Genomic DNA, 17121 nt, shown 5'->3' with positions numbered 1-17121 from the left:
AAAATATAGTAAAACATTAATGAAATGTGACAGAAAAGAGGATAATGTGTGGAACATGTTACACCAAAAGTGGGAGAATTTTGTTATTATAAATGATGAACCTATAATCCAATATTTGTTAATTTGATATTAATGAATAAATATATAAGTCTGTAGCCAAATTCTAAAAGACGTCATCTTACAGTAATTTTTTATTATAAATTAGATGACTATCTAAGCAGCATGATTAAAATTCAGTCATTATATGAGCAACCAGAAAATTATTTTTCTGGATAAATGTATTTTATAATATATTTTTGCCTTTAATATAAATCTGAAAGTTTTATTTTGACATAACACTGGTCCTTTTGGACAATCTGGGTATAAACTTATATTAAAATTTTTAACACTATTTTAAGAAAACAATGCATATAATAAACAAGAATATAAATACCTTTTCTCTTTTATCCATGGACCCATAAGTTTCAACTTGAAGTTCTTGAATAATGTTAGCTGCTTCAATAATATCTCCTTCTGCTTCTTTCATTTGAGCTAATTTATGTGTTAATCTTGCACGTTCAACTTCCACATAAATCTGTTAAAAATATAAATATGTATCTTATTTCCTACATTAAATTTTCAAAATTCTACCATCTACACACATTTTTGAATTTACAGAAGCACATCAGATGAAATAAAAAAAGTTGATATTATGACTATCATTTTTCTTCTGACTGAATGAATATTATCAGATTTAGTTCAGTTCTGATTTCTAGTTCAATTACTGTATTTATTAACCATCAAGGCTATTATGTGTGCATGTGTGCACGCACACAGAGTAAAATTATTTCATGAATTATTGTTTTGTATAAACAAGTTACAAGTGAACAAATTTTTGTAGTCTCAAGTTTTATTTAATTCTTCAGATTGATCAACATTTTTGTTTGCCTAAACTATTATTTCAAGGTATTTGTTGTCAAACGTTTAGCAAGCATAAACACACAGATGAATAGTAGTTTTATCTGAGATGTCTGAAGTAGTGTGGCATTACTAATAGTACAGTAGAGGGAATAATATACCATGATGTAAGAACCAAATCGCCAGTTGGTGCAGCAATAAATCCCCAACCTGCACGTCAACTGAGCTTTCTGAACTTGTACAAGTAAAAATAAGATTATAATAATACAAAGTATTATTTTACAGAAATATAATTTAAAACTGTTTTGAAACAATTAGATGTTTACCACCATTCTGTTTTTTCTGATTCTACATTAAACTGATTTTGATTATTTAATATTCTTTTTTTAAATTTGTTCACATGTAAATAAGATGATCCAGGACTTTACAAAGCAAAAGTACTGCATAGAATAAAATACATTTCATGAAGTTTCTTTTACAGAATTCTGAAATACTAAAAATCTTTGAGATTAGGCCAAATCACTAGTAAAAGAAAAAGCCTTGTATCAGCAAAACATTCACCAGCCAATGGTTGTGAAGCTGGCCTATTTACAAACAACAAACTAATATTATCAGTTAACAATAATTTAGAATGATTAGCAAATTATACCAAACTGAAGAGGTTTAACCAACTTGAACATTAATTGAGTGAGTGGTAATCATTTAACAGAAATTAATGTTGGTCTTAAGAAAAATAAAATCTATTCTACAGAAAAAATGGCTGCTATACAAGGTAGACAATAAAAAAATATTTTATTAGGTTTTACTGTAAAATAAATCAGAATGGTAAGCATTTAATAAAAAATAAAGTTTTTATTCAAGCCTAATTTTTCAGAAAACCCATAATGAAACAAATTCCAATAAGACCCCATTAATTATATAAGATCCTGAAGAAGACATTACGTTACAGCTCTTTTATCCTAATGGTTCCACAACATGTAAAACATCAGAGAGACTGTTATCTTGGAAACTGAAGTATGAAGTATGGATGACATTCTAATTCTGAAAGCAAAATTTAATAAACCAGTTTTCAAAATACTGTAAACCAGTTTATAGTAGTGGTAGAAAATGCATCACAATAAAAGTAAATAATTATATAAAATTAAGACCAAGACATGATTGATTCTATTATGTATGAACCCTTTAAACAGGTCAAATAATAAATATAATATTTAAGTCACCATTATTATGTATTAAATATGTTAAGATAGTAAAATATTATCTCACAAGTTTTAAATATATTAATTATTAAAAAAAAAAATGAAAAAATAAAATAAACATACAATTTTTATTTTTGGAGCCAATAAAAACAAAATGTTATATATAACATTACTTGTCACTGAATCATATCCATCAAAGTTGACTTTTAAATTTAAAAAAATGATTTTCTTCTTAAAAAATTATTATTTAATCCATCAGTTTTAACGGTGACTGTGATAGAAATATCATTTGCTATCTTCAGAGAACTTCTGTAGAATCCAGTCTCCAAAAACGATTTATGTAAAATGACAATCATTTTACATCTGAATTTTTCTGGTTATTATTTAAATTTTATGTCGATTAAAACTTTGACTGTTTTTAACATTATTTTGTAGATTGTTAGAATCAAAATACCTCACATTCTTTTTAATATTTGCTTCAAGCAGACCATATTTCCCAAGTATCATGTACACATGATACTTGATCATGAGAATGGAATGAAAGTGTGGGTGAAACCCAAGTAAGAAGAAAGTGAGGCAGTATAAATGATTTGTCTAAAAAAAAAACAAACTAACAAAGGGTATAGCAATTTACCAACCAAAGTTTAAACCAATGAATAGTCAGTTAATTGTACATGTATGAAGCAATCCAAAAGTGTTTTAAAACAAGCTGAATCATGTGCAAGGCTGAACATGCACTCAAAATTATCTCAACCATCCTCTGTAAGTTTTTTATTAATTTGAAAGCTTTAACAAATATTATTAATATTAAAAAAATGACCAGTCTATTAAGTCAAGTGCATGGTGTCAGTCTGGATACATTATATACTTCAAGAAAATACATTTAGGAAATGGAAAGAAATTCTTTAAAGTATTTGTATGCAGTGTAGCACTTCATATCAGTGAAACTTGGTCAAAAAAAGGGAAATAAAGAATTCAAGCGTTTACAAGGTATTGCAGAAGATGAACAGAAAATCGGTGAGTTATAATATATGAAATCATGTGAATTAAAGAGGTCAGATAAAATTTTCCAAAAAAAAAAGGGTGGTTGTGGACTAGAGGAGTAAGGCATTCAGAATTAGTAAATTTGGTTCTAGAAGAAAGTGCAGAAGGTCAATTAATAAATAAGAATAAAAACAATTAATTGTGTTTGAATGTAAGAAATCAGTAGAGAATGGAAAGAAATGAAAAAGTGCATCAAAGTAGTCAAGAAATTTATGACTAAAAAATTTAAATTACTTAAGTTATATCAGAAAAAACATATGTGCATTCTAAAATATAACAATGTCTGTAACTTAAGTATATTAAACTTTTACCTTCCCTTCAGTGACAGTGCGCAGTGTATCAATAAGTTTTAATTTCAATTCTTTTGTAGGTAACTGATCTACATAACTACAACATTCCTGAACCATTTTTGCTACAGCTTGCTTTAATTGAGAACGACGTTTCGTTAACAATACAATGTGCTCGTTTAAAGCAGTCCAATTTTTTGCCTCAAAACAAATTTGAACAATTGCAACAAGAATTCTACCAGTTGATACCATATCTGCCCCCTGTAACATTAAAAAAATACAGTTAAAACTTTTTACAGTACCTAAATTGGAGAATATATATATTAAAAAATGTAAACCATAATTTACTATTTATATATCACTATAAAAAAAACCAATATTTAATTTATTAAATCTGTACTTTCACAAACTGTAGTTTAATTCTTCAAGAAAATATTAATACTTACAGTTCGAGCTTGCTTTTCAAGGCTAAGAAGCATATCCAGTGCATCATGCATTTTCCCTTCTGTAGCAAGTTTTTTACACTGAGGTATTTTCTCATCACATGTGCTACTATAATCTACTTCCATTTTTACAATCTGTCCACCTTCAGTTCCACCTAAACTGTCTGCCATTTTTTCTGATTATCAAATTACACTCAACGGCTGAAAAAAATAAAATAAAACAACTTTTAAATGATCATATCTTAAGCACTGATTACTATTTAATTCGGGGTAAATAATCAATTCAGGAATAGAATCATGTGAACAAAACAAAAATTTATGTTATAACTGCTGTTTACTCAAATCCACACTTTAAAAAAAAAAGAAAAACGTATTTCGGTACTTGAAATGCACTTTGTAACTACATTACTTGTCATTTTATGAATAATTGCAATTAATTTGGAGAATGTTATTTCTGCTAACTTAGAACATTCGTTTATAACTATTTATTAATTTAACAATTTTGTTATGTTTGAATTCTACTGTAACATGCAGTTAAGATTCCACAATTCCCCTTGTTATCTTTGTAGTGATTGAACAATATTCTACTCTCACATGTAATATACGTAATAAATTAACATACTGATAATCGATTAGAACTAGTTATGTGCATAAACATCATAGGATTAGAGAGAAAAGAAAAAGTGAAGGTTCTGGGACGATTGCAGAGAAGATGAAAGTCTGTTTCAATAAATCTCAGCAATGGGTTTTTTGGGGACACGTGTTGTAAAACATTTCAGCATTTCCTCATTAAGGTGCAATGTGGTCATTTTACCTTTTTAGTGAACACATCAAAGAAAATACTCAGCTAGAATCTAGGATATGGTTTGATAAGTGGCATGCCTTCATAAAAAATTAAATCAAATAAATTGCATTTAACTATTTAAATAGGGAACCACAATTATAACTTTATAACAGGCATGTACACAAAAACAATAGAAAGATTATGGTGTTGCAAAATGGTCCAATGAGACACATCGTGGAAAAGGTAAAATAATTTACCTTTTGTTGTAACAACAAAAGGTAAATTATTTTATTATAAAATTGTACAATAATGAAATAGCAAGTGAAACAATATAATGAAAAAGTACTCGGTAGCCACAAAAATATTATATATTGCTACGGTATGTTCTGCTACTACCAGTAATATGCTCTATTCATAGTTGAGTAAACTGAGAAGCTTAAAGTCAACATGTAGAATTTCATAAGAAATTATAGGAACAAACAACAGTTGAAATCTCCACAATTGCACATCATACTAAACAATTAAATGCCTCGTGAGCTTTATTTGACAAAAATAAAGAGCTATTTCATGCAAAATGACAATTAAACATACAATATTATGAAAACAATAAAATATCTTGTTTTCCCTTTTATAATACAATAGCTTTAACTGGCTTAATGTAAGTTAGTATAATGTTTATAATAAGAAATTCTCTTTACTATTCAACAGCCCCCATTTTTTTTTAATAATATTGATTTACAAAGAAAACAATCATAAAATAATTAAAAATAATAATTTTGATATGCTATGTCCATGATAGCAAGGGATGAAAATTATTTAAACTATAGCCTTTCTCTTCTAGACATACACAAAAGATATCTTAACACATTTGAACCTGCCATAATATAAAAAAAAAAAAAAAAAACAAAATACATGACATAATGAATGGCAGAACCAATTAAAATTCAGAATTTTGATTACTGTGAGTATCATTAACCAAAATTTCCATGCCATCTGTTCAGTTAAGTTATGCCACCAAGGCTACAAACAACTGAACTTCTAACAAGAAATAATTTTAATGAAAATATTTCAACCATAGTATTGTAACTACGTGTCTGATTTTAATCATACATAATGGTAACTTACCAAAAGAAAAAATTAAAAATATAAACACCAAATGAAGCAAAGTAAATGAAATAATTACCCAAGAAAGATTTATTTTACAAAAAATATTTCCAGGAGAAATTACAATAATTAAAGCAAAACAAAGAATGGTTGGTATTTTTTCTAAATAATTTTGAAACGTGAGATGTGATGCTGAAATACCAATATTCAAACATTACCTAACTTGTGAATATAGGTTAAGTATTCGTCTCCTACGAATTCCAAGTTAATATTTACTCTTATTGATAACTATCAAATCTATAATCGCCCCCAAAAAATTACTTACTTTTAAAAATTGAGTACAGGCAGTTAAAATGCAATAAAGAAATTCACATACAGACCAAATTCTGATTTGTCACTCCTAAACAAAATAGAACATGGAAAAATATACTTCAGGAGTCCCAACTCTTGAGAAAGAATACACCCAATTGATATATTATTACAATGTACTTAAAATATTTAATAAAATTAAATTTCATAAGTAATGAAGTTTCTTTATATTAACAAAATTATCTTTGTAAGTTAATAACGTAATAAAATTTGTAATTTATAACCGTCAAACATAACTTTGGAATATGACTTATATTTACAGATGTTCAAAAATAATAATAAATCATTAAATCTGTTAATCTAAAGCGATAAAAAATATAAATTTTATTATGAACAAGGTAAATCGACTGTGATTTGTTTAGACATTCTTTCGCAACATTATTCTTGAATATAACGTTACCTTTTAAACAAAACCAAACTACATTGAAAATGCCATGAGAAACGTTTGAATACAGTCTGTCTATTATGCAGCTCCATCAGCATAGTACGCCCGTCTTCTCTGATAATTATTTTTTTTTTTTAACCTCCGGGACCACCGTTAGGTATAACTTCAGAGGTTGAGATGGCTGACATGTAACATGTGAAAATGCCATGCCACACCGGGATTCGAACCACGGACGGACCTCCGGATAAAAGTCCGAGACTCTACCACTCGCGCCACGGAGGCCGGCCTGATGATTAATCTAATATAATGCAGATAGTATTTTATTATTCTTAGCTTGAAGTTTCTTCGATGAATATTTAATGCTGTAATATTAACAGAGATTTAACTCTATTCCAAAAAGCTGGCATGTAATGATATACTTTCTTCATCTATCACATTGAACCATTTGGGTTGTATATAAATCCGTTTCATTTCTATTAATTTAACCTATATCATTACTTCCGTTAGGTCATAAGTAATGCATTTTTAATATGATTCAAATACAAGCATGTGGATACCTTTCTAATGTATTTAAAATTAGATGTATAATTTTCAAATATATGAGAAAAACCCACTCTTTAAATTAATCCCAGCATACTTTAATGAATAGATGAAAAACTATTAAAAAATTTATTTTAGTTTAAAATCGCTTTCCCTCTAAATGAAGTTTCTTCAGAGTTTGCAAACCCAACAAACTTCTTTAACAATAGTAAGCTATCTCTGAGACAAACATAAGAAAAAAAAATTAAAAGAGCCCACACAAGCAAATCTTTCAATACGAACATGCACACTACAAATGCACAAGAACATTTTAAATTGTACATACTTTTCTAAACAGCATCAATAAATGGCTTTTAAAATATTCCAAACATCAATGAAAAAAAAAGACTCCCCAGTTCCAGCGGAAATCCTTGAAGAAGATCGATTCTGAATAAAAACTAGCTGTCTCAGATAAATTTAATTATTTTCACCTTAGATTAAAGTTGGTTTGTAGTCAATTTAAAAACTGCTTTATAATATTTTTGAACTTCTGGAACGGTGATTCCTCCTGCGGAGGAGGCTTTACAGCTTGCGATGGATGTATGGCAGCAAGAATGGCACGCCACAAGTAAGGATAGGTCCTTGTATAGATTTATACAGGACTTGGGGGATGGTATGTCTCTAGTTCGTTTTTAAGGGCAACGGGAGCCCAAGTGTTCTCTAACCACGCGAATTTAAACGAATATTTGTTTCGGTTCCACCTGGCAGCTGATGAGCTGTCTGTCTGCGGGGAGGTCTAGTCGAACGAACACATGATGTTCGACTGCCCAGCTCTTGGGAGGACCAGAACTCAAGCCACCCTGAAACTTAGAGGTCAGGGGGAAAATTGGCCACTCATAAGCGGCGAGTCAATGTAGTGTGAGCCGCACTGTCGGACTGTGTGAGAGTTCCTTAATGCCGTTGCTTTGTTCAACCGGCATCAGTTTACCTAAGCGAAAAGACTCCTACCGCTAGTTGTAGGAAGCTACCCTCGAGAAATGGCTGGCTATCGGTCAAATATAGCTCTAAGCGCTACAATATGGTGAACAGGTACTTGCTGGCGTCCAGCGACCTAGGCGTGGCAGAAAATTGACTTCCTTGACACAATAAATTCTAATTTATTGACAAGTCATGTATTTTAGTATGTAGACGGGGTGCGCCTACCCATTTTAGTAATATATGACAAGTGAGCGGTGGGACACGCAAGCGAGTGGTGTAGGGCACCACCCTTATGCCACTCATGCAGTTAGGTAAGCTCTAGCAGCTAATTAGGATATTGGTCGCTAAACCGTTTTGAGGAACAGTGGCCGTTTGTGGTACGGACATTCGGTCTTATGTTTTAGGGCGACCGAATGGGGTGTTGGTGGTGGGAGAAATGGCAGACAAACCATTCTAATGGATAGTGTATGAATATATACATAAATTATGAACATCCTGACAGATAAAACTGAGTTAGCTCGATCGGTGCTTTAATTGAATAGGTAAGAATGCATAATAAATTTACCATTATTCATTTAAAATTTGCGTATGCGAATTCGCGTTCACAGACAAAAAACTGAAATATATGTTTTAAGATTATTAAATTCCTCGATGTAAACCATTTTTATTTTATCCTACTCGCAAAAGAGTGATTCATTTTAGTTTAAAATTACAGCTAATTTCAGTGTAGTTCTCAGCGGTAGTTATCGATAGTAATTTTTGGATTAGGTTCGATCGGGTGTAGGCTAATCGATTATATTACTTTGTAATAGAAAATGAAATATAAACACGTGTAACCTCAACTTTTTATTTTTAAAATGGAATTTGACCCTGAAAATGCCGAAAAAAGTGCTAATGTTGAGTTAACTGATGTGCAAATACAAAACAAAGAAAATAAAAGTAGTGGAGAAGTGATAGTGGGAGAAAGTGAAACAGCGATTGATAGTGATATCAGTGACAATGAATCGACTAACAACGTTGATTTGGATGAGATAAACACGAATTTGAGTGAAAAGAACTTTAGTGACAGCACTTGTGATGCAGCTAGAATTTCAGGTTGCAATGAAAGAGTTTTGGAAAGTGGTAGCCAAAAGTCTACTACAGAAAAGAGTGATGTTAACAGTAATTCAACAGTTAATGAAAACTCAGTGGAAAATGATAAAAAATTAGATGGTGATGATGATAATAGCAGTAATGATTCTCTTCTAAGCCAAAGGTATAAATTAATTTTAGATGAGGGAGATGAAAGTGATGGGAGTAGAAGTTCTGAAACCAACAGAGATTTAGATGTATCTGAGAAACCTACTTCTACATTGTGTATTGATCATAAAAAAGATGATCTTAAAACTTGTAAGACTGAAGAAGAACAGTTAATAGAAGATGTTCAGAACTTTTATCCGGAGATAGAATTAAGTAAAACACAATCAGATATTATCAAAGAAGGAAGGGCTTACATTTTGAAACAAACTAAAAATGTTTTCTACAATCCTGTACAAGAATTCAATAGAGATATCAGGTATTAGGATGTGTAAAGCATGAGTTTAATGGTATTGATGAATGCATATATTATCTTAAGAAATATACAAATGAAGTTAACATAACTTATTACATGAAGTAATGATAACTTCATTTTGTAAACAGTTGTAAATTACCAAATATTTTTGTTATGGTATTTTTTAATTACTGTTAATTACTTTCACCTATTACAATAGTTCTTTTTAATATGCTTTAATGTATCCATTTCTATGCTTGGTGGTGTGATGTTTTGATAATGTGCTATGTTCATTTAGTTTTTGGTTTTGAAAGCATTACAGTTACCTATTTTTACAAAAGATTTGCGTGAATGTTTGTTTTATGTTAGTGTTAGTTATGCTTTTTTTTAATGTTCTTTATTCTATGTTTTATATTTAATAAAACTCTGTAAGTTTGCTTTTGTAATGAGCTATGTGTATTAGTTTATTTCATAGTGTAGTTATCAACTTAAATGGTGTGTAACATAATGTAACATGTCTGAAAAAACTACAACCATGTTTATGTTGCATGGGACGACTAGTTATGTTTTAGAAAATTGTTTCAGTTATGATGGGTTATCAAGTATATTGTAAAGATTTGATTGTTTATTTTGGGTAAGGTCTGGTCTAGGCAGTTGATTGTTTTGAATTTTCATATTGTGCAGTGAACTGTAAATTAGGTTAGGTTGATGGATGTAATTAATGTAAAAATATTGTGTTGTATTTTGCTCTTGCATTGAAGTAAATGACATAAACATAATGAAGCCAATATAATATTTCGCCTGTGTGATTTTCAAAATTAAAATTATTATATTTTCGCAATGAATGTATGTAATTTAATTATTTATTATATGTATATTATATTTCTCACATATGAATTGTTTTTCAAATTATATAAGTTATAGTTTTTTGGTTTTTTTTCATGTAGTTTAATGTTAGTTTGAAACTTTGGTGCAAGTCAAATTGTTGTTCAATTATGTTATTTTTATTAATGTGGAATATTAGTGATAGATGGTACATGAAGTATTATAGATATGAAATATTTCACAGAAAAAAATTGCCTTTTTTAAATCAGATTTTTTATATATTTTTTTCAGTGTTGCTGCTATTTCAGTTTTTGCAGAAGAGCATCGGATTGACCCAAGATGTCAAACCAGAGGTACAAAAAGAAAAGCAAATGATAAAGTTATTGATGATATTGCAGACAGTTCAACAGAACCTAGAGAGGCAGGAGTAAAATATAGTGTGCGTAATACTATATAATTATTTTTGTTTTAATGGATTACAAATGTAAACGTAATTTTTATAGTGAATCTGTTAGGAAGAAATTTTGTTTTTTTAAGCAACATAAAAATAGGTAAATTTTCTAAGTAAAATCCATCCATGAAATAGATTAAATAATAAAAATTATTATTAAATTATAAATTATAATTTTTTGTTTAGTATAGGCTTATTTTTTTTTCATGTTAGTATTTTTAAAATTGAATGTTAATTTAATAATCAAACATTAATATTTAATTATTAATTAGCTTCTGGTTTTCTTTTGTAGTAGAATTTACCTTCTTAATAATAATTTAATATATTTCAAGTAATTCCTAATGAAAATTTATTTAATTATACAGGATGGAATTGTTATTTTGGAAGCATTATCTGCAACTGGACTTCGGTCAATACGGTATGCAAAAGAAGTACCAGGTGTTAAAGAAATTGTTGCTAATGATATATCAATAGCTGCTGTTGAAAGTATTAAAAAGAACATAGAATATAATGGTGTTGAAGATTTGGTTACAACTAGTCATAACGATGCATCGTAAGTATAAGTATAAGTATAAGTAAGTATATACCTAAAAAAAATTGAATGTTATGATGTGTTACATAAAACATTCACACCTAATATAACATGTTACTTGGAACTCACTAATGTAGTGTAGCGTTACTATGAAAATTTGTAATTAAACACAAATATCACCAAATTCAAACAAAATTTTAAAAAACTTTAATAATCGTGTCAAAATGATAACAATATAGACTGGATTCGAACTGCAAACTGTAATTATGCTTGCAATGTATTACAATCTTGAATTAAATAAATGTATCCTGTTTAATTCAACTTATTACTTGATCTTCAAAGATTTTTTTATTGTATATTGATAAATGGCTACTGCTATTTTGACAAAATATTTATGTTTGAAAATTCAATATTAATTGAAAGCTGTACAATAAAGAATAAATATTTCTGTATTTCAGAAAGTATTTGGTCCTGTTCAATAGCAGTCTGTGTTGTATTTTTTCTTATTTCTCTCAAGATTTAAGTTTCTTGCTTTTTATTTCTTGTGAATGACTTTTTCATTCTGGAAATGCTTTAGAATATAGGTCTATATTTTAAATATAAGTAAAAATAAGTAAAAAAACTACAAAATAAGGTAAAACATTTTTTAAACATAAGTCAGTTTTTTAAGTTTAGTAAGATAAAGTTAAAAAATAAAAAATGATTTCAATTAAAATTTTTAAACTAATTTTTTTTTTCTTTTAAGTTTTGACTTTTTGAAATTGCTATCAAGCTAAGTAGTATTAGTGATTCATTGATAAATATTTTTAATTTGGTGCTAACTAAAGAAAAAAAAAATTATTCTTTATTTAAAGAAATCTAAAGAAAATTATGTTTATTTATTAATAATTCTGTGCTGCCTGAAAGCAGTTAAACATTAATTAACCAAAACTGATTTTGTTAAATGTGCCTAGGCTGTACATCTGTCTTCAAAGTTAATATCTTGATAACAGATTGACCATTTTCAGTATGCTTTTGGTTTATTAATGCAGATTTTTTGTTATATATTTGATAAAGAATTTCAGTTTTGTAAAAAACTGTAGAATTTTTCCAATAACAGTAACAATTTTGTAATTTTTCAGGTTATTGATGTACATGAGAAAGGCACAAGGTAATTTTTTTGATGTAGTAGATTTAGATCCTTATGGATGTCCATCAAGATTCTTAGATTCTGCTGTTCAGTGTGTAAGAGATGGTGGTTTATTACTTATTACATGTACTGACATGGCTGTTTTAGCTGGTAATTCTCCAGAAACTTGTTATGTAAAGTATGGTGCTATCTCATTGCGTAATCCAGCATGTCATGAAATGGTTAGTTTCTATTTTATTGTTATTTTATTATTTATTTCACTTGATTTCATTTATATTTAATTATAAAACCTACTCTAGTCTTAATTTTACTGCTAAAAGTAATTGAAAATTTGGGAAAAATTTTGACCATCATTCTTGTAATGTTTAGCTGCTATTGCTACGCATTGTCTGATGTCATTCAATTTCATGTAGTGCCTCACCTGTTATGAGGGGTGTATGAAGATTGGTGGACTACTGAAGTTTGTGCTTGGCTAGGAGGAATATGGATAAGAAGATCAAGAGGGCGATAAGATCCGTTGAGGATCTTAGCATTGTGGTGAAAGAGCTGAGGAATTTGGCTAAGAGCACCGCTCTTTGTGCTTGTAAGAGGCAGACGTCTGAGGCCGCCACTCAGATGGTGGTTGCTACTGGTTGCCCGATTGTGAATACCTTGGACAATGGGGATCCCATTTCTCAGGTAGTGGAACTGATAAAAAAAAACTGGTCGAAGAAGCCACAGTTGAGGCTCAGCTGATTGGCAATGGTGGAAGTGATGACTGATCGATTGCCAACAGATTCCATGTGATGTATATGAACTCTGATGATGGATGCTGACTTGGCCCAGGCTTTAACTCACATTTGAGAAAGTATGAGTTAACAGTGGTGGTAACATGGATCACTGCAGACGAAACTGTATGGTCAAGACACAGCTATTTATGTGCGCAAAATATTGGAGGAGAACTTGGCGCAGGTACCACTTCATTGCACCGGAAGGTAGGCCCCCTTCTGTATGGAGTGGTGATGAGCTGGCACTGCAGACGCATAAGACGGAGACTATCATGATTAAGACAAGTTCTACGTACGCGGGCATGCTTAAAACAGTCAGGTCGGAGGTGGTGGTCTCTGCAGCTGCTGAAATCTTATCCATTAGGAAGGCTGGGGATAAAACGGAGATAAGAGTGAAGGAGGAAAACAATACCTCTGGAACCTTCAGATGGGCTATTTTCATGGCGATTAAGGAAGGTAGTGTCCTCATGAAAACTAGGACTGTTGCTCTCCATATAAGAGACTTGGAGCAGGATATACTTCCTGAAGAGATTATACAGGGACTGTCTGTAGCCTCTGGGTAGAAGTTGCTGGACTACCTGAGGGTCATGATTAGACCAGGCCATGGAGAGACAGGGGTGCCAATATGTCGCCTTCTGGTGTCATGTGCTGCTTCCATAGTACAGAACAGCAGGATATGGTTTGGTATGGCATTCTGCAGAGTGGATCTTGTTGATCCCCCACAATGATGCTTCTGTTGTTTGGAGATGGGACACCTTGCCACAAATTGCAGGGGTGAGAATTGAGCGGGGGTCTGCTTCAACTGTGGCGAGGAAGGACATCATGCAGTTGATTGTAGACTGACCCATAAATGTTAAGCATGTGGTATAGAGGGGCACCAAACTGGTGGAGCTACATACCCTAAAGTGATGAAAAAAGATAACAGCACAGCACACATTAAGGAGAATGATACGACGAGATGGGGGAGGACTGGGCAATCCGTGACCCAATAATGAGAGTTATTCAACTTAACATGAATCATTCTGGATTGGCATGGGAGTAGTAACTCCCATGCCAATCAGTAACGTGGACAATCAGTAGATTGTCCACGTCTTAGGGGTGGATGCACACAAAGCAGTTGTCTCTGAGCCGTATATCCCTCACCTTGGAGCAGACTGGATTTTGTGTGAAGATAGGGTGGCACTGTGGTCAGGTGTGTCCTTTCCTATGCAAGATGTTCATAGGGGCACTGGTTATGTGAGGGCGAGAGTGAGCGGAGTATACTTCTTTTCGTGCCACTTCTCGCTCGATATGAATATTAAGAACTACAAGGAAATACTGGTTAATATCTCCAGGGATCTACATGTTCATCAACCAGCACTTTTTGCTGGTGATTATAATGTGTGGTCGATGGCCTGGGGGTCATCAAGGACAGACATCCATGGCAGAATCTGATGGACATTGTTGCAGCACATGATATGGTTTGCCTCAATCAGGGAACAGCATATACCTTCAGGAGGGGCAATAGTGGATTACACTTTCGCTATGTCAGGGTTGGCTGCACAGATTTCTGACTGGAAGGTTTCTGAAGAATTCAAGGGCAGTGATCACTAGCATGTATTGATGACAATATACTTACATACAATGGCCTTGATGGAGGTGTGTGTGGCTGCCAGCGTTCCAGAGCTGGAGTGTTAGGAACCTAGACTAGGAGGCTTTCATAGAGGACCTTGATCTCAGTGGTGCGTGTGGAGCTACTATGGCTGAGGAAAAGGCTACTCATCTGGCAGGATGTTTAGAAGAGGCGTGTGTAGGTTTGCCGCAGAAGTATATAATAGATTGGGAGACCCACCTACTTACTGGTGGACCCAGGATATCACCAAGAAAGGCAGGAATATCACAGGGTGAGGAGACAGATGATCAGGGAGTACCTGCACTCCCTTCTGGCCATATATGTGACACAATACAGGGAGTACAGGATAGAGCTTACTGGATTTATTCGTGAGTCAGAAGCTAAAGCATGGAAACAGTTGATATCTGAAGTAGACTCAGATCCATGGAGACCATACAGGGTACTTGTTAGGAGAACACCGAAACCCAAAGTGCCTGTAATGAGAAATGTACAACAAGTGCATTGTATAATACATAGGCTTTTCCCTCATAGAGAAGAATTAGAGGCTGATGTGGAAGAAATGAAACCTCCCCCCTTCATTTTTGATTAGCTTGCTGAAGCGATTACCTGAATGCCAGTGGACAAGGCGCCAGGTTCAGACTGGCTGCCAAATTTAGCAGTTTAGGTGGTGGCTTAGGTAGACCAGGATATATTTTTGGAAGTTTCTAATACATGCCTTTCTGAAAGCATTTTTCCAATAGGATGGAAAAAGCAGCAGCTGGTACTGGTCCCCAAACTGGGGAGGGACCTGGCACTTCCCTCCTCATACCAGCCGCTTGCAATGATCAGTTTGTTAATCAAGGTTTTGGAATGAATGATCTAGCAGTGGATTTCAGGGGTGGTGGAAGAGGCGGGTGGGCTCTCTGAGAGCCAGTTTTTCGCAGTATTACGGCAGTAGACTTGGCATTGCTGCAACAGGAGAGAATAAGTGAGTTGAGGGATTTGCAGCTTTACAGGAAATTGGCAGTTAAAACAATAACTGGTGATCTCATGAAATTGTGGCAAGAGAGATGAGACCAAAGAGTGAGGGGTCGGTGAACACATCGCCTCATTGGTGATTTATAGGGGTGATGTGAGAGAGTGCATGGTGGCTCTCTGGGATACAGTCTTACGCAGTTCCTGGCAGGTCATGCCGGCTATAGATCATACCTCTACAGGTTTAACTTGGATCACTGGGACGTTTGCCTAGAGTACAAGGAAGAAGAGACCCAGAGCACGTATATTTCTGGTGTCCATGTTTCACACAGGATCACTTGGAAATGTTAGACATGCTGAGTCATGACCGTATGTTCAAGCCAAATGAAATGCAAGGGATCCTGTTGGAAGCTGAGGAAAGCTGGAGAGCTGTGGAAGATTTCACTAGGAAGGTGATGGCGAAACTATATGCTGCAGAGGAATCTCATAAGGGAAGGAGACGTTGGAGGGTGCTGAGTGGACTGGCTCATGGCTGAGCACCTTGGGAGTCTTCTGAGCATCTGCAGGTCACATTGGTGCGACAAAGCCATGGGCACAATGTTCATGGTGCCAATGCAACAGCATTGGATCTCACTGAGAAAGATAGTCCCTGTTTGGTAAGTACTGTGCTTTGATAGTATTGTTGGGTTTTTTTGTAGCTTTATTGTTACTCTTTTGCATTTTGTGAGTTTTGTCTGTGTGTGCTTTGGTTGTTCTTTTATCTGTTGGCGTGTTTGGTGTTTGTGTGCGTGGTTGTTGATCTTTTTGGCTTAAATTGTTGTCCATGTGTGACTTTTGTTTTAGTTTTATGGTGAGTGCATGTTTGGGTGTTTCCTGTTGTGTTTGCAGTGACCGATTGTGTGTGTGGCATTTCCGCCTTCCCAAAGTAATGCCACAACAGTGATTTCCAGGAAGGATGCTTAGCCAGAGGTGGAGGTTTAGTTGATAGTGCACAGGAACACATACACACTTAATAACATCTTATGGAACTTGTTAGCGAGCCCAACACTGTCTTGGCGCCTGTAAATGGGGTTCCTCCACCTCTTTGAAAAAAAAAAAGGTGCTGCTAGATAAATCATCACATTTCAATAACCTTTCTTGTAAACTGCAAAATTTAGGTTCAAATGCACAATAAACTAACTAATGAACCACTTTTGTGCAAATCTGAACTAATTGTTGTTTGAATGAAACTGATGTTCTAGTCTTTAGCAAGGGCTTCTAATTCAAATTTGATATATTTATACTATTCAGCAATGCTTTTGGCACTTTTAC

General features: G+C 32.9%; 2 protein-coding genes across 2 annotated transcripts in view; one reads left to right on the top strand and one right to left on the bottom strand.

Moving 5' to 3' along the window:
• Rpn5 (regulatory particle non-ATPase 5) overlaps positions 1-6224 on the bottom strand; it is a 28397-nt gene extending 22173 nt beyond the window's left edge. The window contains exons 1-4 of the mRNA XM_075374853.1: positions 6084-6224; positions 3874-4071; positions 3452-3688; positions 434-574 (exon numbers count right to left, since the gene is read on the bottom strand). Of these exons, the coding sequence (XP_075230968.1) occupies positions 434-574; positions 3452-3688; positions 3874-4041 (546 nt within the window). The 5' untranslated portion in view covers positions 4042-4071; positions 6084-6224. The remainder of the gene's footprint in view (positions 1-433; positions 575-3451; positions 3689-3873; positions 4072-6083) is intronic.
• Positions 6225-8798: 2574 nt separating this feature from the next.
• Positions 8799-17121, top strand: part of Trm1 (tRNA methyltransferase 1) — a 29227-nt gene continuing 20904 nt past the window's right edge. Inside the window, exons 1-4 of the mRNA XM_075374585.1 lie at positions 8799-9564; positions 10657-10804; positions 11182-11369; positions 12470-12698. Coding sequence (XP_075230700.1) covers positions 8867-9564; positions 10657-10804; positions 11182-11369; positions 12470-12698 — 1263 coding nt within the window. The 5' untranslated portion in view covers positions 8799-8866. The remainder of the gene's footprint in view (positions 9565-10656; positions 10805-11181; positions 11370-12469; positions 12699-17121) is intronic.

Source organism: Lycorma delicatula, chromosome 9 (genome assembly GCF_047948215.1).
Source record: "Lycorma delicatula isolate Av1 chromosome 9, ASM4794821v1, whole genome shotgun sequence".
Taxonomy (NCBI): Eukaryota; Metazoa; Arthropoda; class Insecta; order Hemiptera; family Fulgoridae; genus Lycorma; species Lycorma delicatula.
Note: the sequence above shows the minus strand (reverse complement) of the source record. Positions and strands in the feature narration are given on the sequence as shown.